General features: G+C 35.9%; 2 protein-coding genes and 1 long non-coding RNA gene across 6 annotated transcripts in view; 1 reads left to right on the forward strand and 2 right to left on the reverse strand.

Annotated features, from left to right (window-relative positions):
• Positions 1-5,202, forward strand: part of LOC109106865 (runt-related transcription factor 2-like) — a 65,628-nt gene extending 60,426 nt beyond the window's left edge. For 3 of the 4 annotated variants that reach the window (XM_042743173.1, XM_042743171.1, XM_019120126.2), the window contains one exon: positions 1,232-5,202. In XM_042743173.1, coding sequence (XP_042599107.1) covers positions 1,232-1,728 — 497 coding nt within the window. In that variant the 3' untranslated portion in view covers positions 1,729-5,202. The remainder of the gene's footprint in view (positions 1-1,231) is intronic. The other variant, XM_042743172.1, reaches the window with a different exon arrangement.
• Positions 5,203-8,734: 3,532 nt separating this feature from the next.
• LOC122140271 lies at positions 8,735-16,533 on the reverse strand. Its single transcript, XR_006156946.1, has 5 exons — positions 16,203-16,533; positions 15,850-15,955; positions 14,567-14,663; positions 9,866-10,117; positions 8,735-9,287 (listed from the first exon to the last, which is right to left on the reverse strand). It is a non-coding gene; the product is annotated as an uncharacterized LOC122140271 (long non-coding RNA).
• A 473-nt stretch (positions 16,534-17,006) lies between these two features.
• Positions 17,007-22,744, reverse strand: LOC109106869 (chloride intracellular channel protein 4-like). Its single transcript, XM_042743179.1, has 6 exons — positions 22,523-22,744; positions 20,084-20,193; positions 19,718-19,843; positions 19,533-19,639; positions 19,128-19,309; positions 17,007-17,543 (listed from the first exon to the last, which is right to left on the reverse strand). Exons 1-6 carry the CDS (start codon positions 22,571-22,573, stop codon positions 17,379-17,381), a joined length of 741 nt encoding a protein of 246 aa, XP_042599113.1. The 5' UTR covers positions 22,574-22,744; the 3' UTR covers positions 17,007-17,378.
• Positions 22,745-23,555: the final 811 nt, after the last annotated feature.

Genomic DNA, 23,555 nt, shown 5'->3' on the forward strand with positions numbered 1-23,555 from the left:
TCAGTCTCAAATGATGTGGATGAAGTTACTTTGAAACTCAAGCTACTCATAATTTAAAGTTGTCACAGTCAAAAGCCATTATATTTATATTCAGAGCATGCATCTAGTACAAAAAAGTGTAGGGTTGAGAAGAGTTAAAGTGACCCAGCAGCATTTAGCAAAATGAAATATTTAACTACAAAAAATATGATAGTATAAATAACCCACATAGACTGAAATAAACTTATGAATCAATGCTGAAACTGATTTATATTCACTGATCTGAATGTTTTATGCAATGGATGCCCAAAGGTCTGACAATAAATTATGTAATATATTATGTATATATTTTTTGGGATAAAAGAAATAGATACAAAGAAAATGTAGAATGCAAAATGAAAATATGCCAGATTCTGCACTTTTCCAACATGATAGATAAGTAAAATGTGACCCTGGAGCACAAAAGCAGTCTTAAGTCGCTGGGGTATATTTGTAGCAATAGCCAAAAATACATTGTATGGGTCAAAATTATTGATTTTTCTTTTATGCCAAAAATCATTAGGACATGAAGTAAAAATCATGTTCCATGAAGATATTTTGTAAATTTCCTATTGTAGCTATATCAAAACTTAATTTTTGATTAGTAATAAGAACTTCATTTGGACAACTTTAAAGGCGATTTTCTCAATATTTTGATTTTTTTGCACCCTCAGATTCCAGATTTTCAAATAGTTGTATCTCGAACAAATATTGTCAGATCCTAACAAACCAGACATCAATGCAAAGCTTATTTATTCAGCTTTCAGATGATGTATACATCTAAATTTCCAAAAATTTACCCTTATGACTGGTTTTGTGCTCCAGGGTCGCAAATAAAGTTAAAATGCACAATTGTTCATTAATACAATGAAACCTTTAATGAAAAATGTATCTTTACAAATCTATAAACATCAGATTATATCATTGGTTTATATAATCAGAGCATTTATCTTATACAAAAACAATGAGTAAAATTAACATTATGTTGTACTGTAATAATCATTATGTTGTACCTTTTTAACCTCATTTTACAGATTGTTTTTGTACCATATAAATGCTCTGATTATATAAAATAAATTATATAACAGAAATTGTACTGATAAAGTTTCACTGTAGTGCACCCAGACTTTTGAAGCGCACTGAAAGAAGACATGCTCAAAACATTTTCTTGATTGAAATATCACTAAAAAAGCCGTTCTTTTCTCTCCACCAGGTACGTCAGATCTCAGTCCGTTCTCGGCCGACCCACGGCAGTTTGAACGTCAATTTCCCGGTCTGTCCTCCCTCACAGATTCCCGTTTCCCCAGTCCCAGAATGCACTATCCCGCAACCTTCACATACACCCCTACGCCGGTCACCTCGGGCATGTCTCTGGGCATGTCCAGCACCACCCACTACCACACCTACCTGCCTCCGCCGTACCCCGGATCCACCCAGAACCAAAGCGGGCCCTTCCAGACCAGCAGCACGCCGTACCTCTACTACGGAGCCTCATCCGGGTCGTACCAGTTCTCAATGGTGCCGGGCGGAGATCGATCCCCCTCCAGGATGCTGCCGCCTTGCACTAGCGCATCCACCGGCAGCACCCTCATCAACCCCAACCTGCCCAATCAGACGGACGGAGGCGATGCGGACGGCAGCCACAGCAGCTCGCCAACCGTTCTCAACTCCAGCGGCAGGATGGACGAGTCCGTTTGGAGGCCATATTGAGACGGTCTGGTCGAACGAGACCTCAATGCAGCACTGTTAGCCTTAAAGACAAAGAGCGAGAGAGAACTGCATGAAAGAATCATCGGATTAGAAGCACAAACTCATTGGTACTCATTGGTACAATTTTGATTGGTTGCAGTGTATTTTTATGACTACACTGATGTTTTTTTTCTATAAAACTGATGACCCTTACAGGGAATGATTTATGGCATTAAGGTGCGATCATATTAGCAATATTTAAGTGAAATTTTGCAAAGCAATGGTAAATGTGAACGCACCTTTAAGTCTAATTTATCTGACATTCCACTTCATCAGTGATATAACATATAATGCAAGTCACTGAATTTAAAGGAATAGTTCAGCCAAAAATGAAAATACATTCACCTTCATCTCGTTCCAAACCTGTATGACTTTCTTTCTTCAAAAAGAGATGTTTAGCACAATGCTGATGCTGCACAGTTAGATACAACAGAAGTGTACTGTCACTGACATGCTCCGAAATCCTGGTGTTTGGGGCTTTTAAATTCCAAAAAGCACCAACAAATTGGTCCACGTGACTTGTGAGCTCATTCAATAGCTTTGTGTAAAGAACAGACCTATATTTAAGAGTAAACGATGCCAGAACGTTTATTTTTGGATGAACTATCCCTTTACCTGTCCTTGAGTAAACTTTCATTGCAATAGGAATGCATCCACACTATTGGCGCAGAATATTTTTTTACTAACTCGGTATAATTTAGAATTTCTTAACACTGAAAGCAATTGTTTTTTTTTATTTATGCGTGCTGGAAGTCAACTATTTGAAACAGTACTGGCTTATTCCCTCTGATTATTTTAATTTATGTATGAAATGGTAGCAAACAGTACTGATTCGAGAAGCAATATAAGCCATATAAACTTTAAATTATGCAATGTGTTTAGAGGGACAAAATTTAAGGCGTCTGAATATTATTTTTAGGACATCTATTAATAACTTAATGTAATATTTACTCATTTTGTAATTTAAATGTTTTGTTATTATTATTGTTCTTGTAAAGCAACCAAAAAGAAAATCCAATCATACGTAAGCAATGAAGGAAGGACATTTCATTGTGAGACTATATCCACAATTAAACGTTTGTGGATGTTTCTTATTTTTCTCAGAATAAATTCTCAGTCAGAAACGTTACATATTAAGCATTAAGACATCCAGAAATGTTTCAGACTGAGTACATCTGAGCAAGTAACATCTATAACAAAAACGATCAATAAATGTACAAAGATATGTTACGAGAGTTGACATGCTGCACTCTCCACTTGTTTGACTTTGGTATCCAATGTTTATCTAGTTAATTTATTTTAGATTTATTTTTTATTTAATGTTTTTCGGTGACTACAAGAACGACCAAACTCTTGCAGCAGTGGCCTAAACCTTTGCATCTCCAGATACAGACATGATCAAATCTCACGCATGCACTTGCAATAATAAAACGACCAGTTTCCTTTTCTCGTGCAGATATGAAACCAGTACTATCGTCAGCCTTCTGTTCTATAAATGGATGGTTAACTGCACTTTGTAGGTTAGTTAAACACTATGCAAACTGTACTACAACGATCAAACTCAGAAATGTCTCTTTGCTGTGTGCTAATGTTCTTGAGGTACAATATAATCAAGTACTTTGATATTACTGGCATGTTAGACAACAGAATCTTTGGGCTGCAAGACATTTAACTGAACGGACAATCAAACTGAGTAGCCTAAATTACACAATGGATGTTTACCAGAAAAGTTGATCATCTCCATTTCTAGAATTTATTTATTGGTCAGCAATCCAGAATGAGTTGGGATGAAATTATCACTGACAAAGAGAACAATTTTGAAACAATTATATTTGTAATAATGCGATTTTCTTTACACTTTGTAGTTGGCGTCTTTGAAGAATATTGTGTATGCTTTTGGATTCAACAACAAGTGCTACTTGATGGAATCGTTGTCCAAATGTAAGTTAATAGGCTGCTGGCAGCGCCCTTCTGAAACAAACGTCACTTGTCTTTTTATTTCTATTTTTGTTTAGAACAAAGCACTTCTTTTTTTAAAGGGATGTAAAACAAAAGAAGCCTAAATGGCAAAAACAAAAACACAAATGAATGTCCGGGTTATATTTTACTCAAAAAGTTACATTTAGCATGCAGAAAATAAATTATATATATTTTTTCCAATTCAGAAAAACTACTTTAATGTGAAAACTCTTATTCCAAATTATAGTGAAACAGTAATGATCATATAAATCATTTTTGATTAATGTAAATATGCATTTTATTCACCTTACAGTAAATAATAATTATGAAAAAATATGAAAAACAAATACCAAACGTGGTCCTAAACTTCATGCAAAATAAAAACTGTGATGAAATATAACCTGAACAAGATCAGTTTTAAGAAAAATCACCCAAAATGAATTGCATCTCCATTTAAAATCAAAGCTCATGGCAGAAAAATCTCATCTGAGCTTAAAACAAGCCTGTATGTGTGTCCCACCCACATTTGTCATTTCTTCTGTACAGTATTAAACTCCATTTCTTTGAGTTCGGTAACAATAACTACACTTACACTGCTGTTCTTAACTGCCCCACTATTTGATCTAGCCTTTTCTTTTACCATGGTGTCTTCTGGTAGTGAGGAGAGCGTTTATGTTTACAGAATGTTTACAAAAAGCTGCAAGCAGGTAACTGCAAATGTAAAGAACCTCTGCACTGTTAACTTTGTATGAATCCGTGTTTAACTGCTTCAATATGCCTGATAATACAAGAACAACATTGGTCTGTCTTAATCAAACATGTCACAGGGCCAAATATTTATATGCTTTTGGGCTATGGACTATGTTTTTCATTGACCCTTTAATATGTAGTGCCCTTGCAAGAGTCTGTTTTATGGGTCAATAGCAGAGATTCCTTCCATGAGACTATTTATATTCATTCTATACATTAAAAAAAAGCAATGAGATTTCATTTACATACAGTATGTTCTGTCATTATCACAGACATACAGAGAGTTTTGTGCTTCTCCTTATTTGCAAATTTCATTTACATTGCAAGTGTGCAAGGTCAAATTAAAACATGAAGAAAACCAAATGCTTCCGCGACGTCTTTTGTGCTCCATTATTGTCGTTTCTGTACTGTTAACTAAAGTGTTTCGTATTTGAAACCCTGGAAATCCTGCTATGGAAATATGCATCATTTTGATTGAACACAATCCTTTTATTTTGTAAACAATGGGAGAACGCATTATCTCATTTGTGTCGAGCATTACTTCCTTGCACATACTGTACAGATGTTTAGTTTCGACAATCTTTCGTCCTGTTTCATCCATAAAGTTTGGGAAACTGTAACCTGTTTGTATGGGACTAACAATCCAGTAAAAAATTGTGAGATTTTCAAGCATTTCTGATGATTGTATCATTTGTCTTTGAAAATAAAAATGGCTTTTTGTTATAACTCACTGTTTTCTTTTTTCCATTTCATTAATGGGGAAAATATGATGATTACATTGACCATATGTACCACTGTTAAAATAAGCAGTTTGATAAACGAAAATCTGGTAAAGGAACTTAATGCATGAATGAACCACTTAAGGAAGGAACAAATCAAATTTGTTTTCAATGATTTTGTGTAAAAAAAAAAAAATTCTAATGACACTATGCACAAAACAGTTAATGGTTTAAACCAAATATTAATATATATATATATATATATATATATATATATATATATTAATATATATATATATAAACTGTAAATTTACTTTCAATCTCTTTTCAAAAATAAAAAGTCTTGCAATCGAGATTGACTTCATTAAAAACACCTCAAGAGCAGGTGCTTCCTAGAAAACATGAACTCGTGTTGGAAGCACCAAGGGGAGCAAGAAAAACTACTTTCACTGCTGTTTCACTGAGCTCTAGTCAAATAACAACCTCAGGCGCTGCTGGTTTGACAGTCTGTATTATATATTTGGCAGCACTGGAAAACTCCCACGACCAACAAAAAGAGCTAATCATCAAGGAAGTACTTCATTAAACGTCTGCATCTGAGTCATAGTTACTAAAACACGTCCACAATCTGTTACATTTAGAAATGTCATTTTAAAAATGCTGTTCAGCAGCTAATAAATAAGCTGGACTGAGCTGAACTCAGCTCAACTCAACTGAGCACAACCTTATTGAACTGAACAGAAGACTGAGCTAAGCTAAATTCAGTCTGAGACAACTAAACTGAGACGTGTTGAACTGAACTGAGCTTAACAACTGAACCTACTGTAGCTGAACTATAATGAATTGAATCAAACTGAAATGAACATAGCTTAAATTAAACAGAATGTAAATAAAAACAGAAAAATTCCAATACATTAAAAAATGACATTTAGCTATCAACAGGTTTGTTGAACAGAATTTAAAACCGAACTGAACTGAACAGAACAGAAGGGACTAAACCAATTAACTAAATTCATGTTAGCTAAACTTCAAATTTAATAAGATTTAGCTGAACATACTGTAGCTGACCTGAACTAAATATAAATAAAAACAGAGGAAAATTTAGAAATGATATTTAGCCATCAATAGTTTACTGAACTGAACTGACACAAAACTGAACCAGTCTACACTGAGCCAAGCCAAACTGAAGTAAACAGAATTGAATTTAACTGAACTGAAACATGCAATCAGTAGTTTAATAAACTGAATTGACACTACAATTGAACTAAGCTGAAATGAAGTGAACTGAATTGAATGCAACTGAACAGAAAAAAAATGAACTTATAGCTGAACTGACTGCAAATGAAAACAAGAAACATCTGTTACATTTAGAAATTACATTTGCAAACAGTTTTGTTGAACTTAATACAACTGAACTCAACTATCTTGGAATGAATTCAAATACCAAACTGAATTTAAATGAACTGAACTAAATATAAAAAGAGAAATGACTAAAAAAAACTGAACTGAACTCACTGAACTAAGCCAAACTGAAGTAAAAAGAACTGAATTTAACTGAACTGAACAAGGTCATCAGTAGTTTAATGAACTGAATTGACACTAAAATTTATCTCAACTTTGCTTAACTGAAGTGAATTTAACTGAGCAGAACCAAATTGAACTTAACTGAACTGACGGGAAATTAAAACTTGAAACATCTGCTATTTTTACTGTAGAAATGACATTTGCCAGCAGCTCCGTTGAACTAAATTGATCTAAACTGAACTAAACTGAATTAAACTGAAAAGAACTAAAGTTGTACTGCTGCTGTCTGTCGGCCTCCTGTGGGTTTTATGAGTTTGCACTTCTTAATCTTTCCAAAGAATGAAAGATAGAGCTGGTCTGTATTTTACATTACACTTCCCCGTCATACACGCTGAAAATAAATAGGGCTTTCTGAACAGCTCTGATGAAGATCTGAGAGAGCTTTTCGGCCCTGGTTTACATTGTGCAACGGTACTTTAACTTGAAGAGCATAGCGATGTTTAAACTTCCTCGAGTCAGTTTGTTGAACGGGTCTTATCTGTGCATATCTTGCCAGAATATGTAGGCCCAAATCTCCATGAGATTTTATATGATTTCCTGTCACTTTTCCTGACTCTATTCTGAATTTCCACCCGAGACTTTCATAACATACAGTTCAAGACAGACAAATGCTCCATTATGCAGCATGTGATGATTAATCGCCGTTAATGTGTCAGATGAAACGGATCGGTTAATGCTGTGAGCTGTTCAAACACATTGCCAACTGTTTGTCTAAACCTGCACTGAGGGTCTTTAAACGGTCCTATCAATGAACACAAACATCCATAAGTTCAGCTTGGATCAATGTTTGGTTTGGATCACCTCAGCCAGGAAACGACTCAATGGGCTTATTTAGCGCTACTTAGAGCGAGTTTGACACTATTACATTGTTTTAAGACAAAACACGTGTGTTTCCTTTTGTAAATGAACATTGTGCTCAATGTTCTGTCATCTTTATCAGGGCTAATTGATAAAAGTTCTCAGATTCTGTTTTCATTCATGGGTCGGCATGTTGCCTGGGGGTTTTAACTAAAAAAAATAATCAAGTACGAAGAGAGATGGCAAGAACTAACGATGGTCTTTCCGTATCAAACAACAGCGGGGTTGATAGTGCAAAAGCCAAACGCTGAGACGATCTAAGAATTAAGAACATCATCTCTGGCCTTTTTAAGACAAAACTCAGAGTGGCTGCTGATAAATTGATCTTATGGTTTCTTGTTGCCGTGCTCAAAAAAAAAAAAAAAAAAAATGATGTTTGTCATCTCAGAGTAAAAAACTAAAATAGGTAATTGTGAAATTACCTCACAAAAAAGTCACACTGCCTCATTATTTTTAAGGGAAGAACACATTTGACTTGTTAAATTTAGTTAAATTCTTGAATTTTTGTCAACATACTGTAATTTCATTGCTTACAGTCTGGTTTTGATTTTTTAAATGTTTACTGAATCCATATGAATTCAAAATACACACACACACACACACACACATATATATATATATATAAAAAACTGTATGTATGTGTGTGTTCTAACACATATAAAAACTTAATATTTCTACCATAATATTTCAAGTGAAGGCGCACTGCAAAATGTTTGGGTTAAATTTTTTCTGTGGTTATTTCTAGCACTTATCAAAGGTTATTATATATATATATATATATATATATATATATATATATTTCTCATATACATTTTTATTTATATATCTGATATACATTTTAAGTCATAATTCATTGCATGAATAAAAAAACATTTTAATTATTAACATTTATAAGACTATAACAAATCTGTTTAAATCTATTTTTTTTTCTTTTGAAAATACCTAATTTAATTGCTAGGAAGTTTTCCTCAATTTAATTCTATTGAACATTTTTCTTTTTTTGTGTGCAAGAACTGAACAGAAGTCTTTTCTCTGAACAGCTCAGTGTCTTTCTTTGAGGAAGACTGATTTACGCATCACTTCCTATCGTTCTCTCTGGGTGAAATAGGAGGCTTCTGCTTTCACAGCGTGTTGAGAGGGTCAGTCATTTCTCATACAGTTAAGCCCCTGGTTGCTCCAAATCACTTCACAAGCAATCAAATCTGCATAGAGCTGTCCCAGTTTGGCTGGAGGTGTGCCAAGGACAATGCCCCGATGCCTTTAACAGGGTGAAACCTGCGGGACATCTGAAAATAGAGACCCTTAGTGTCCCACGGCTGTCTGAAGGCTGCAGACGGGCTTGTCGGTCCTGGTGATTTATGCTGGCAGCACTCGTGAAGTATTTGCTGCCGCTGGGAGGTTTCCGTACAAATGAAGTGTGAAGCTCACGGGAGCACGGAGGCAGCAGGGTGCAATCCTTAAACACCTCCAGCGCACCGGCAGTAAACGGGACACTTTGCAAGAGGGGGGTGGAAGTAATGCATAGAGGTGTTATCTAAAGCTGATCGCACCTGTAAGCTCACGATTCATCCTCTGCTAAATAACTTGACCGTGAAGTTGCCAAGTAGGACATTTTCCTGGATCAGCGTTGTTTGTCCTTGATCAGCAATCCTGTCAAACAAAAACAGTGGTAGCCATATAACCCTAATACAAAGTGATTATATCAAAGAAGAAAAATTTAATGATACACAATGGAGTGCAATAATAAGGAATATTTACAGACGCTTCCAGTCACAGGTTTGGAATAACTACGCTTTTCTAATGTTTTTGAAAAAAGTCTCTTTTGCTCTCCAAGGTGGAACACCTTTTTATCATATTTACCCCAAATGGATGCTTTATATACCTTAAAAGTTACCTGTAGTGTTTGTTTAATTCAGATTTTAATGCCACAGCCAAAACAGAGTTGCAAACTACAAGTTACAGAAATACAAAAACAATGAAAACCAAACAAAAAGAAAGATACAATAATTAAAACTGCACAAGATATTTTACATGAACATGATACAAATTCGAAAACATTTTCTGGTAAAATCTTACTCAGGTCCTTAGTGAGCTTACTGCAAAAAATAAATAAATAAATAAATAAATAAATAAATAAATAAATAAAAATAATTCCCATACCACTTGATCAATTCTTGTTTTAAAATAAATTAAAGTCTGTTAGAGATTTTAAATGTACATATTAGTACCTTTTGAAAAGGTCCTGTCTCAGTGACAGTTTCTGTCAGTCTTTTTTCTTACAGTGATTTATATATGCAGGAACCAGAGAACGGTGCAACACTGTCTGTGAATGAATGGAAGACCTCAAATGCATCATCAACTCACTCCTGGTCTGGCTTCAAGGTCATGTCTGTGCTGAATCCTGGCAAATTTTAAGAAACACTGCCCTCCTCTGGGTGTTTACAACTCTTTGCAACTACTTCATTAAACCCAAGCTGGTGCTGGAACACAAACACAAAATAAACAATGAATACTATTTAAAACTCTTCTCAGCATTACTTTCACACCATGTTGCAGCATTATTATGAGCTACTTAAAAAAATATTGAACTAAAACATGCTTGTGCACAACAAAAAACACAAAACTGCCATACAGTTGCAAGGGTGTCTTCTTGTTGGCCAGCCTGCAGTAAATATGGTATTTTGATGGAAACTATGGTTACGCCATGGTAAATTTGGGATTCCCTCTAGCTAAGGAGAGGCGAGGATGGATAGAGGAGGTGAGGAGGAGATATGTGAGCAAGGAGCCAAAGATCAGTCATTCGGTCTCCATAAATACTGTTATGAGTCAGAGACCATGGACGGCAGCCCTTAGAAACCATGAAAAAGCAATTTTCTGATGCACAAGCAGAAATCTTAATCTGAGTCTGATTATGGATGTCTCTAATCACAGTAATGGTGGTTTCTAAGTCAGTAATTTGGAGAAAGAAGTCAATTTTTCATATAATGTACAGTTTGGTGAAAGTGAAGCATCTAACAGTCAATTGGGGGAAAAAAAGACACAAATTAAATTTAATATCTTAATTATTTCTCTGAAAAAGTCTGAGTGTGTGTGTGTGTGTGTGTGTGTGTGTGTATAATTATAAACTAGCATCAAGGCTTCATTGTGCCTCTTTTGTTTGTCATAAAGCAAAAAAGTGAGACAGCCAATTTGTGTTTCATGAATGTTCAGGACAAAAATATCACACACACACAACCATAATTACATTTATTGTAATATTTTTTTATTTTGCTTTTTCCATAAAAAATGGTGATCATTTGATTATTACTTGGTTAGAATCATGAAATTTTACTGGTATTGGTATTGATAAAATTAGACCACACTAAACGTAAGAACATGCAGCAACGCTTTAATCATTATTTTTGAGCTCTGCACGACATGTGCTCTAGTTTCAGAAAAAGGACGTGTGAAACAGAAGTGAGGCTCTGTTCTGACACCTCGCTGGAAGCCGCCGAGTGCCAAAGCCTAAACAAACACACGTGTGTGAGAGTGACAATTGTTCCACGCCATCACTCTCACCCTCTCTATCTTCCCAGCATGCAGCGTGGCCTGACACCGCTGGAACCGTGCGCACAGAGCAGGACGGCTCATATTATGACCACAGAAGGGTCATTCCACGCTCTGCAGAGCGATACGGTGACTTACTGCCAGTAGGTAGCAGCTGTTTACACTGACTGAGGGTTTGTTCTCGCGGTTCTTTTGAGGTTTTACTTCAAAAGATGATGTTGAGGTGTTAAGATGACATCACAAGCTTTTGGATAAAACGTTTGGTTTTACAAATCAAATTAGATAAATAGTTCTCCCATAAATGAATACTGTCATCACATACTCGCTCACATGTTGATCCAAACCGATATGATTTTAGTTTTTTTTTTTTTGCTGCTTTTCCATAAATTATGAAAGCATAGAGTGACTAGAAGTTGCCAAGCTCCAAAAAGGACATGAAATGCACTATAAACATTTTTTTACACTTTATTTCCAGTCTTTTTATTCCTTACGAGTGAATTTACCTTATATTTCAGCCTATTCCTTATGCAAAACTATTGAATAACTTGAAATACAGCACACAAATTGTAAAAACTTTTTTTTTGCCTTTTTGAAGTTAGATAGCCCATGTATACTACATATTTTCAGTGTTATTTTTGTCATTGAGAGTTTTTATGAATATTATGAATTAGATTTTTAATGTATTTTTTCACTTTTACAAGTTTGTAATTTTTTTTTTTTTTTTTTTTTTTTATGTTTAGATTATTTCAGTTTAAGTTTGTTACTTTATTACATCAAGATGCATTAAATGAAAATTAGAAATGTTGCCTTAGCAAATATGCCAATGGCATATGTTATATATATTATTATATGTATATTTTATTTCAATCAACATTTATTTTATTAACATAATTTTAATAGTTTTACATTAAGTTAACTATAATAACCCTGATACAGAAAATAGAAGCTCATTTCCCCCAAAAATATCTCTTTTTGCTTTCCTAGAATGTCATATATTTGGCCCAACATGAGGGCGAGTCAATGTTCATGAGTACATTTTAATGCTAGGGTGAACTATGCCTTTAGGCTTTTCACTGAAAAAAAAGAAGGAAAAAAAGAAAACTACATTATATTGTGATGCAGATCTAAACGCTAAGATGGACAGATGGGGAACACATGAAAGCATAATGAACACATACAGCGAGATGGAATTTTTAAGTAGATAAAAGAGTGTATACCGAAATCCCAAAAGGCAAGCTGGCGATGGACAAAATAAAATATTCCTACCAAAGCAAACAATACCAAATGCCATTTCATACACTCTCAGCATGAAGACTTTTAATTTTCCACCATAAAATGTGAAACCTCTTGGATCTCTTCATGAGGTGCAGACAGACAGCACTGAAGTCTAAATCAAGATCTGACTGATGCATACCCACAATTACCCTGCTGTTTGAAACTTCAACATTTGGTATCATTTAGAGCCCAGGCGATGTCACTGATGCACAACCGATCCACAGTCACAAATCCAACAAGATCTCAAAGGATATTACTGTGCAGCGATGCTTGAATCCAACTGTGTGTTAACCTATAATTATAAGACTCAAGCAAATGCTTGTTTTGATAAAACGGCAAGAGTGAACTACAGCCGTGGCCAAAAGTTATGAGAATGAAACAAATATTAATTTTCACAAAGTCTGCTGCCTCAGTTTTTATGATGCCAATTTGCATATACTCCAGAATGTTATGAAGAGTGATCAGAAGAATTTAAAATAATTGCAAAGTCCCTCTTCGCCATGAAAATTAAATTAAACCCAAAAACATTTCCACTCCATTTCAGCCTTGCCAGAAGGATCAGGTCAGTGATTCTCTCATTAACACAGGTGAGAGTGTTGATGTGGACAAGGCTAGAAATCACTCGGTCATGCTGATTGAGTTAGAATAACAGACTGGAAGCTTTAAAAGGAGGGTGGTACTTGAAATCATTGTTCTTCCTCTGTTAACTCTGGTTACCTGCAAGGAAACATGTGCGGTTATCATTGCTTTTCACAAAAAGGGATTTACAGGCAAGGATAATGCTGCTAGTAAGATTGCACCTAAATCAATCATTTATCAGATCATCAAGAACTTCAAGGGGAGAGGTTCAACTGCTGTGAAGGCGGCTTCAGGGTGCCTAAGAAAGTCCATCAAGCACCAGACCGTCTCCTAAAGCAGATTCAGCTGCGGGATCAGGGCACCACCAGTGCAGAGCTTGCTCAGGAATGGCATCAGGCAGGTGAGAGTGCATCTGCACGCACAGCGAGGAGAAAACTTTTGGAGGATGGATTGGTGTCAAGAAGGGCAGCAAAGAACCCACTTCTCTCCAGGAAAAACATCAGGGACAGACTGATATTCTCCAAAAGGTAGAGGGATTGGATTGCTGAGGACTGGGGTAAAGTCTTTTTCTCCAATGAATCTCCTTTCCGATTGCATCTGGAAAAAACCTTGTCCGGAGAAGGAAAGGTGAACGCTACCATCAGTCCTGTGTCATGCCAACAGTAAAGCATCCTGAAACCATTCATGTGTGGGGTTGCTTCCCAGCAAAGGGAGTGGGCTCAATCACAATTTTGCCTAAGAACTCAGCCATGTATAAAGTATGGCACAAAAACACCCTCTGAGAGCAACTTCTCCCAACCATCTGAGAACAGTTTGGTGATGAACAATGCCTTTTCCAGCATGATGGAGCACCTTGCCATAAGGCGAAAGGGATAATTAAGTGGCTCGGGGAACAAAACATCAAAATTTTGGGTCCATGGCCAGGAAACTCCCCAGACCTTAATCCCATTGAGAACTTGTGGTCTATCCTCAAGAGGCGGGTGGACAAACAAAAGCCCACAAATTCTGACAAACTCCAAGCATTGATTATGTAAGAATGGGCCAAGAAGTTGATTGACAACATGCCAGGGTGAACTGCAGAGGTCTTGAAAAAGAAGGGTCAACACTGCAAATACTGATTCTTTGAGTAAACTTATTGTAATTGTCAATAAAAGCCTTTGACACTTAAGAAATTCTTGTACAATAGTAACATCTGACAAACAGATCTAAAAACACTGAAGCAGCAGACTTTGTGAAAATTTATATTTGTGTCATTCTCAAAACTTGCCTTTACTGCCCTGAAATCCTCTGATGTTGGTGATCCGAGCTGAGTTGTGGAGGAATCGCATGCCTTTTGTGTGGTGCGTTGGCAGTGTCCAAGGTGTGGGCTCTGCTTTAAATTACCTTTGGGTTTTGAGCTATGAAAATGCAATTGCCACTTCAGCATAAGTTAAATCAGGTGGGAAGTGAGTAGTGAAGTCAGCAGCTACCGCTGCTTTGACACCCTTCAAGAAAGGTAGAAGCATTCAGGAAAAGACTCATTTTCTCACATGTAATTGCCAGTTCCAGGACATATAATGTGCTTTTTCCAGTCCTGTGATAGTATCATTTTTGCTTTCTTCCATCCAAACACAGTTACCACAGTTTCTGTCAAAATAAAAGATACTCCAGTTATTGTAAATACTGTAAAGTCATTTAAAAAATATATTTTTACATTTCCTGAAGCAAATGTGAGTGAAAAACTTACCTCTATGATGTTAAAGCATCTGCTAAGGCTTTGCAATGCAGTAGCAAAGGGGTTTTGAGTGGGTTTTTTTTTTTTTGGTCTCACCTTAGAGTCTCTAATATGGAGGTATTTACATTTTACATTACAAATTGGACATCTATCTACACTTGGACCAAGTGTAAATGCCCTTCAAGGTGCATTTGAGATGCAATACAAGATGCAACTCAGCCAAAATTAAATGCATACTTACTCTGCCCAAACAGAAATAAATTAAAATGCAGAGGTTTGGAAGGCTCGTAATCTACACGAGCATTCAATTATGAATGAAATATATGTATGAAGCAACTGCAAAACTCCAACATTAATACATTATAGCACTGTCTTCATCAGGCACGACGATTAGCATCATCATGGAAGTAAATTTATATTCTGTATATAGCCAAGAGTAGATGGAATAAGATGCATCGTTGAATGGAATCCGATTAGTTAGGTTACATGAAGTGATCACTCCTTCAATGCACAGTGGGAAAACAACACAGATTTTTCAATAAATCATGCTTGCATGTTGTGTAACCGGAGATTCCTCACAGAGAAAATTGTTCTGGAGGAAAAAGAATAGCGTGTTGGAGAAGGATTTCCATCTGAAGACAGATGATTGTGTGTTTGGTGTGTTGACGTGTGGGGTGTGAGTGAGTCGATCGGGCCTTCCATGTGCTTGAGGCCGCAGGACATTTCATCCAGAATGGTGCAAGTCTTGCTGAAACAATCAAGGAAGGAGCCGAGTGCATGTTTGACCGGTCCTCTGCCCCACTGCCCACATAAAGACTGCAGACGTAAATGCAGATGGTTTGGATTTGCAGTGAAAGAAATGTGTTGGACTGCTCAGAGATGGTGAAAGGGCTTCCTCAACAGGAAGTAGAGTAATTAAAACCCATGAGGCCAAACGGCCCTGAGCTACCAGAGGAAAACCTCTCCTGTTTCGGCCTGTGTTCCAATCTGATCTCCGCGCTCGTATAAAGCAATATTATTCAGCTGCCAGCTAAACCTGACATACAGACGTCACATGTGCTGGAAATCAGATGGAACGACAGCTTTTTTCACACCTACTTGACAGTTTGATAGACGGTGACCATTTGGTTTTTGTGAAATATTATCTTTAGTGTCTCATATTGTATCCAGCTGATGGTAGTTCTGCAGCTCAGCAGATGTTTGGCTGTAATCACACCAAGTCAAACGAAAATGTTACCAATTGCAGCATCATTCAAGGTCATGTGCATCAAATTTAAGAATTTATTTTATACTATATACTGTTAAACAAACAATTAAACCAACTTAATATGGTAGGGTGGTCTTCAACTGGTTTATCTGGTCAACCAAACGTTTAAAATAAACTTAATATTTAATGTAGAGCTACAACAAGTAAAACGCACTAGAGTTAAGTGTTTAAATAGTTTACTAACCTGTATTTTTTCAAATCTTGTCGAGTCGAAAAAGGCGGCAACTTCAACTTTCTCATAACACGCGGAAGGATACAAATCAGGAGCGTCAATTAACGCGAGTATCCGCCCAGAAAAGTAGTTCCGCAGCTACAGCGACGATTTCGACACCTTTACATAATAAAAAATTTGTATGGAAGAATTAATAAGTGCTTAAACATAAAGGCAATTTTCTGCCCTTAATGTCATCGGAGCTTTGCTGAGGGATGAGTCGATTATCTGTGCTAATCGACGTGATGTGTGGAGGTAGTTTTTTTTCCAACTTGAAATATTCGTCTTGCAGTATCACACAAGATTAAACACAAATGAAACATTACAAGCTTTATAAAAAAAAAAAAAAAAAAAAAAAAAAAAATTATATATATATATATTAATATATATATTAATAAGACATAATATTGTTGTTCATTTCAAATATATGAAAATTACCTGAGACCTAAACATGTGCCTATTTTGTGTGATGGCTTAAAAACAATAAATATTTTTTAATATTATATATACATTTTGCGCCAGTATGTACAGTATAGCCTATGTATCAACTGCAGAATGAGGCTAATTTAAATAGCTCAGCTTTATTAATTTCTCCACTAGGTGGGGCTGTGTGCTTAAATAGAATTGTTCTCAAGCCAATTCTAAAGAATATACACTCTTAATGCGCAGCTTTTTTTCTCCTGTGGAGATTTACACACATTAGCCATAATAAATACTGGGGTTAAAAATCCTGCTCTTAGATAAAGCACAAAATTATCACAAGCTAGCAAAAATAAATTAAATTTGAAAAGTTTATGCAGCAAGAATTGGACTTTAAATGAGGAGAATCATCATCCAACTCTGAAAAGTTACAGAGAAACAATGGCACAGGGTTTTTTTTTTTTTTGTTTGTTTGTTTTTTTCTAGACTGTCATAGATAGCGACACTATTAGAGGAGTTTATGTCACTTACAGACAGTAAACATAATGCCAATAGTAGAATGTGAAGGCCTAAACACAAGCCTAAAGAGTATTACAGGAACGAGTCAATGTCCTGAAGGCAAATTCTGCTCAGTAACTGCTGAAGGAAAATGACACATTGACACCAAGACAAAGGTCACAACTTCAGCAGTTTTGCATATGATTATTAGAGTCACTGATTAGCACATTTTCATTTGCCCAGCCGCTTGGCCACGTCCTGATAGGCCAGTTCAATCTCTCTGTCTGCCGCACAGGTGTTGGTGAATTCGTCCCGGGCGTAAGCGTTCTCCAGATACCTCCAAACTCCACTGAACTCTGATGGGATCTCAAAGTTACGGTATTTCTTAGAAACCACCTGAATGTGGAAAGAAACACATTCTAGTTTATGATGCAAACCAATCATCCTATGAGGATTTTAATACAATGTCAAGTTGGGGCAAGCTGTCACAGTACATGTGGCTCATATGTTTTTAATTTTAATTTTATGCAAATAATTTTAGAATATTTTAATTTAGGCTATAATACATTTTAAATGCAGATATGATGTGGAAGATAACTTTTTCTTATAGTTTAGGTAGAATTTTATATTGGAGAAAAGGCTTTTGTTTCAAATCAGTATCAATAAACTCTAGGGGTCCCTTTGTGACAACTTGCCCCGTATTTAAGTACATAGTGTGATGAAATCCCCCGATGTATGTTTTTCCTATATAGGCAATACTGGTAGGAACGTTCAAAAGGTGTGTGTCTGTGCTGAAATGTTGTAATTACAACCCACCTGAATATGGGATGAAAAATAATGATGAAATGAAACTTAATCTGCTCACAATTTATCATCCTAAGAGTATTTTAATAAATGTTAGGTTGGGGGCAAGTTATCACATGTGTTTTATATGTTGTATTTTTATGCAAATTGCAATATGTCAAAAAACAAAAATGTAAATGCAACATGCAAGTATTTATTGCAATTTGCTGTTTCATTTGTTTTAATTTATCCACAAATTTGCCTGTAATATATTTTAAATGCAGGTATGATGTGGAAGATGACTTTTTATTTTAATTTAGGTGATATTTCCTATTTCAGAAAAGGTTTTCTTCTCAAGTCAGTGTAAAAAAAAAAACTGCAGGATCCTGTTTTGACAACTAACCCCATGATGTGACAACATGCCCCGCTGTTTCTTTTTTCTGACCAGAGGTGGCGATATTGTTTAAAATACTTTAAAATGCGTCTCTGTGCAAAAATTGACTTTAAAATGTAAACCTACCCTGAGATTCATTCACTGCAATTAAAGGGAAACATTTCAGGAATCAGTAATGTTTAAAAGTCTTTAACCCAGATGATAAATTTAGGTTATAAAAACACTGAAAACATTTTAGAATGTTCCTATAGTGTTAAAATTTCCATTTTCTTGTCATGATTCTAATATTATTTAAAAGTTGCAAACACATCTCTTACAACATTCTATTTTTTAATATTGTTAAAATGTCCAGTTTTGGTATCATGATTAGAACATTATTTAAAGATTATTAAAACATTTTTTACAAGATTCTCTTAACTTGTTCACCCTAAATGTATTTTTTTTTTTATATAATCTAATCACTTCATTTCTTTCAACATTATGAGAACGGATATTAAATAGCCTTTTAATAATGTTATAAGAATGTTCCATTTACATTACTATAAGATCTATAACATTACTATAAGTTTATCCTATAACTTTTACAAACATTGAAAGTTGTAAGAACGTTCACTGTTAGCTGGAAAGGTATGTGTCTGTGCAGAAACTGACTTTTAAAAGTAAATCCACCATGAGAAACATTAACTGCAATAAAAAGAACGCTTTTGGAACATTTCAGCAGTAAAAAAGGAATGTTTTTGGAACTTTTCCTTTCAAGAATCACCACTATTTTATATAAGGCAGATCTCCCAGCGGTACGTCACCTTCACTATGTGCAGTTTGGGGAGGAGGTTACAGTCTGCGAGCGTTAATTCATTGCCGTCCAAGTACTTGCGGTCGGAGCACTTCTCCTCCTCTGTACTATCGGCATCAATCTCGTCCGGCAGAGGGGAGTTCAGGAAGTTGTCCAGTTTCTGCAGAGCTTTCAGTAGCCCCTTCTCCAGACCTGCACAGCCAAAAGTTTGATATGTGCTTGTGCTGAATGTTTTTATCTGAAGAAATACAGCGGCTTTAAGTCAAGACAATCCCTGTAAAGGCCTAACGGAATGTGAATGAGCTCTGGATAACATGTGGCTCCATATTTCGCCGTTGACAGCGGAGCATCCATAAAGAGCTGTAGATATTCCTTGAACCTGTCTAATAAGTCATGAAGCAGACACTAAACTCACTTGCGTTGGCTCCTGGATTTGTGTTCTTGATGTAGGCTGAGAACTTTGCGAAGATGTCATTTCCCACCGCGTTGGACTCCTTGTTCTTCGGAGCCAGTTTTGGATACCTTTGAACGTGCATGAAAAATATTACCATTCACATTACATAAACAATCAATCCATCTGTAAAAATCTTGTCAACCTACTTGGGAGGCGCTAGCATCTCTTCCAAGAATTCCTCGATTTTGTTGACGTCCGTCCGCACCTCGCCATTGAAGGTAAGGAATGGAGGAGGAGTACCAGGAGCCAGATTATGAAGATCAGCTGGTTTCTTGAAGAAAACTGGAAAACTTTAGATTTTTATTGCACATTCACATCTGCATTTGATCATTGCATAACAGCCAATTAAAGCCAATGAAAATGCTTAATAAGCATGGGTTAATGTATTTCTACAGTAGCTGAAACAGGACATTTGAGTGGGACATCTATCTAAAGCTAACAAACCACTTATTCATGTGGTTTCTAACAGCACCTCCAATGCCAGAAGTATATTTTTAAGTACAATTCGTTACCTTTTCAGGTCGACAGTGGTGACGTTGAACACGACTCCCTTCAGCCACAGGATCATAAAAAGCCTTTGAGAAAAAGGACAGTTTCCAATACTTTCTCCGTCACTGCCAGCCTGAGGAACACAAACTGATAAATCACTATTAAACTCAATACATCACATCATAGAAGTACAATACCATGGTACCACCACAGTATTTTTTATTTATTTTTTAGTGTAGGCAAGGTCTTGAAAATAGTATTAAAAATTTAAATATTATTATAAAATATTATAAAAGATTATTCATGTATATTCAACATATTTCAATGTATTTAAAGTATTTCAATAAAAATATATAACATTTATGTGTGTGTGTGTGTGTGTGTGTGTGTGTGTGTGTGATATAAAATACTGTTTATTATAAGAAATTATTCAACTTATTACAGTCATTAAATGTTAGAAAATGTTAGTATCACAGGTTCCAAAAAATATCAAGCAGCAAAAACATGTTGTTTCCAACACTGATAATAAATCAGTATATTAGAATGATTTCTGAAGGATCATGTGACACTGAAGACTGAAGTAATGATGCTGAAAATTCAGCTTTGCATCACAGGAATAAATTATATTTTAAAGTATATTAAAATGGAAAACATGCTTTTTATAAAAAAAAAAATGTAAAAATCAAAAAGCCCAAACATGCATGTTTACATTTAGCAGATGCTTTTATCCAAAGCAAATAACAGTGCATTCAGGCTATGCATTTTTTTTTTTTTCTGTTCCCTGGGAATCGAACCCACAACCTATTGCAATGCTAACACAATGCTCTACCACTGAGCCACAGGAACACTCATGTTCTGTGTTAGTGTCATTAGGTCAAATGTGAAATTATTAAACCCCTGAAAGTCATTCACCATTCAGTGCATGATTTGTAATCTTTAATACAATTAGCAGACAATACAATCCAATAGGGATTCAGTGCCAAATTTCCACATCTGTAATTAGGCGATCAAGCTATCCAGTAGCCTCCTTATACTGGGCCAGTAACCTGAGCCGGACATCAGATCCGTGCTTAAGCTGAATTATGCATGGAATTTCCATTACCTGCCCCATTAGCCCACAGCAAAGGGGTTTGGGGTCATACTGTACCTGCCAAAACAACTATGAGTTAAACATCACCCTCGCCACCTAAAATGAATGTCTTTAGCTTTTAACTATGCTGGGATAAAATGCATTCAAACAGTCATCGCTTGATTGGCTCAGATCGAATGTCGAGTTATTGCTGATGTTACACCTGAGGTTCTGGCTCACACACAGAGATGTTTACAGTATGCGATATGCAAGATCTTTCAGTCTGACATCACTCAATCCAACTTCCCATGGGATAAAGTATATTCAGAGCAGGGACTGAATATAAAGCTATTATTTAAATTTGTTATTTTGGTCAAACAGATATTCATAGTGTTTTATGACTCTCTGTGCATTGGATTTCTGAGTTTTGTCCATGTAAAAACTCTTGAAAATAAAGGTTCTTTATTGGAATCTATGGTTCCTTGAAGAACCTTTAACATGCATTGAATCTTTCCATTGCACAAAAGGTTCTTTATAATGGAAAAGGGTGGTTTAGATCATTAAAATGTTCATTGAAAAGTTCTTTGAGTTTTTTTATGGAACATACATTTTTTGGAACATTTATTTTTTAAAGTATAAGTGGATAGTTTACCCAAAACTGATAATTCTATTTCTTTCTTCTGTATAGAGCACTAAAAATTATATTTTGAAGAATGCTGGTAACCAAACAGTTGACGCTAGCCATTGACTACCATAGTAAAGTTTTCGTTTGGATACAAAACATTCTTTAAAATATCTTCTTTTTTGTTCAACAGAAGAAAGAAACTCATACAAGTCGAAGGTGAGTGAACTATACATGTCTGTAACACAGTATGTGAAATTGTGAAACAAATCACTAACTCTGTTAATGCAACTTAACAAACATCACTAATGTCAAATATCTAAAGTCTGCAAGCAGTAAACACAAAGTGTTTCATCCCCTCAGCATTTACTGTCACTGTTAGCTCTATTAATAACTTTGACACCACGTGGAAGAAATACAGCATCTGACCTTCTGCGATTATGACGTTCTTTGATTTATAATCAAAACAAATGCAAAACAAACCACAGAAAGCAGCAGAAGAAAGGAGACACTTGAACACAGAGGAATTAGAGCATGAGCTGTTGATAGAATGGAAGAAATAATTCAACAGCAACCTGGAGTTTCTGCTCTGAAATGTTACTATCCAGGGCCAAACACCCATCTTAACCTCAAACCAAACTGCTAAAACTGTCAGAAAGCTTTTAAAAGTAATGCTGGCATCGATTTCTGACTATTGATTGAGTGTGCAACACACAAACACAGCCGGAGAGCTTAGACCCGCAGGTCATTAAAGCTTATCATCATGCTTACCTTCACAAAAAGCTCAATATCAGGATCTTTGTCCTCCTCATTTGAGGTCATATCGCTGAAGCTCACTCCAATTCAGAGGACGATGGAGAATTATGAAAATGTGATCTCTGTTCCTTGAGTCTGTTATGTGTCCGGCGGGGTGTTGTGAGGGTCTCGCCGCTGTAACAGGTCGGTGAAGGTGCGGTGCTTGTTTTGATTTGGCCCCTGTGGTCAGCTGTCAGTGAGAGCCACTCTGACTGTCACAGGAGGGCTAAAAATAGCCTCCACGCGGCGCAGGAGCACTAGGGAGGAGTTCAGTGTCACCTACACCAGCTCAGTGTCGCTCGGGTCCTTTATAGAAATATGAGGAATCATATTTCACTCCTTCCTGTCAAAACCTAAGTCACGAAACACTGACCTCTCACAGCGCTGGTGCGAAAATCCAAACTGGGTTTAGTAGTCTTTTTTTTGCTCACCATTTTTGCTCATTATCTTTGAGTCAGCAGGTGTTTAAGTGATTTTTAGTGGAATGGCAGATGTGGCGTACAGTAAGTAACACGTTTAATTGGGTCACTGTCTCTCAGGCCCCAGTTCATAACCAGCTGGCGGTTCAGTTTGGGAGGGTTATGGGTAAACTATTCCAGTAAGTTCTGTCTAAATATAGAGCCGTAGCCTCCCTGAACACTCGTTAACACATGATTACTGACCTCAGGACTGTACAGTAACAATCAAACACTAAAATGCTGCTCTCTTTTGAACACCAACTAAGCAGATAAGTATTTGTGGTACATCATATTAGATTAGGCACATTGGAATGTTCTAATAAGTTATATATATATATATATATATATATATCACCATTTAAAAGTTTTAGGTCATTAAATGTATTATTTTTTAAGAAATGAACACTTTAATTCAGCACAAATGCATTAAATTGATCAAAAGCGATAGTGAATACATTTTTTAAATTATGTCAGATAATTTAATAAAACTATACTTATGAACATAGGTCTATTAAATGTATTTTTTGAAATAAATTAATGCTTTTATTTAG

Source organism: Cyprinus carpio, chromosome B17 (genome assembly GCF_018340385.1).
Source record: "Cyprinus carpio isolate SPL01 chromosome B17, ASM1834038v1, whole genome shotgun sequence".
NCBI lineage: Eukaryota > Metazoa > Chordata > Actinopteri > Cypriniformes > Cyprinidae > Cyprinus > Cyprinus carpio.

Excerpts from the sequence above, each read along its gene's own strand:
- LOC109106869 (XM_042743179.1), bottom strand. The coding sequence starts at position 22,573 with ATGACCTCAAATGAGGAGGACAAAGATCCTGATATTGAGCTTTTTGTG. Across the intron at positions 19,640-19,717 it reads GAGATGCTAGCGCCTCCCAA|GTATCCAAAACTGGCTCCGA; the intron begins GTAGGTTGACAA and ends GCACGTTCAAAG. Across the intron at positions 17,544-19,127 it reads CCAAACTGCACATAGTGAAG|GTGGTTTCTAAGAAATACCG; the intron begins GTGACGTACCGC and ends TTCCACATTCAG.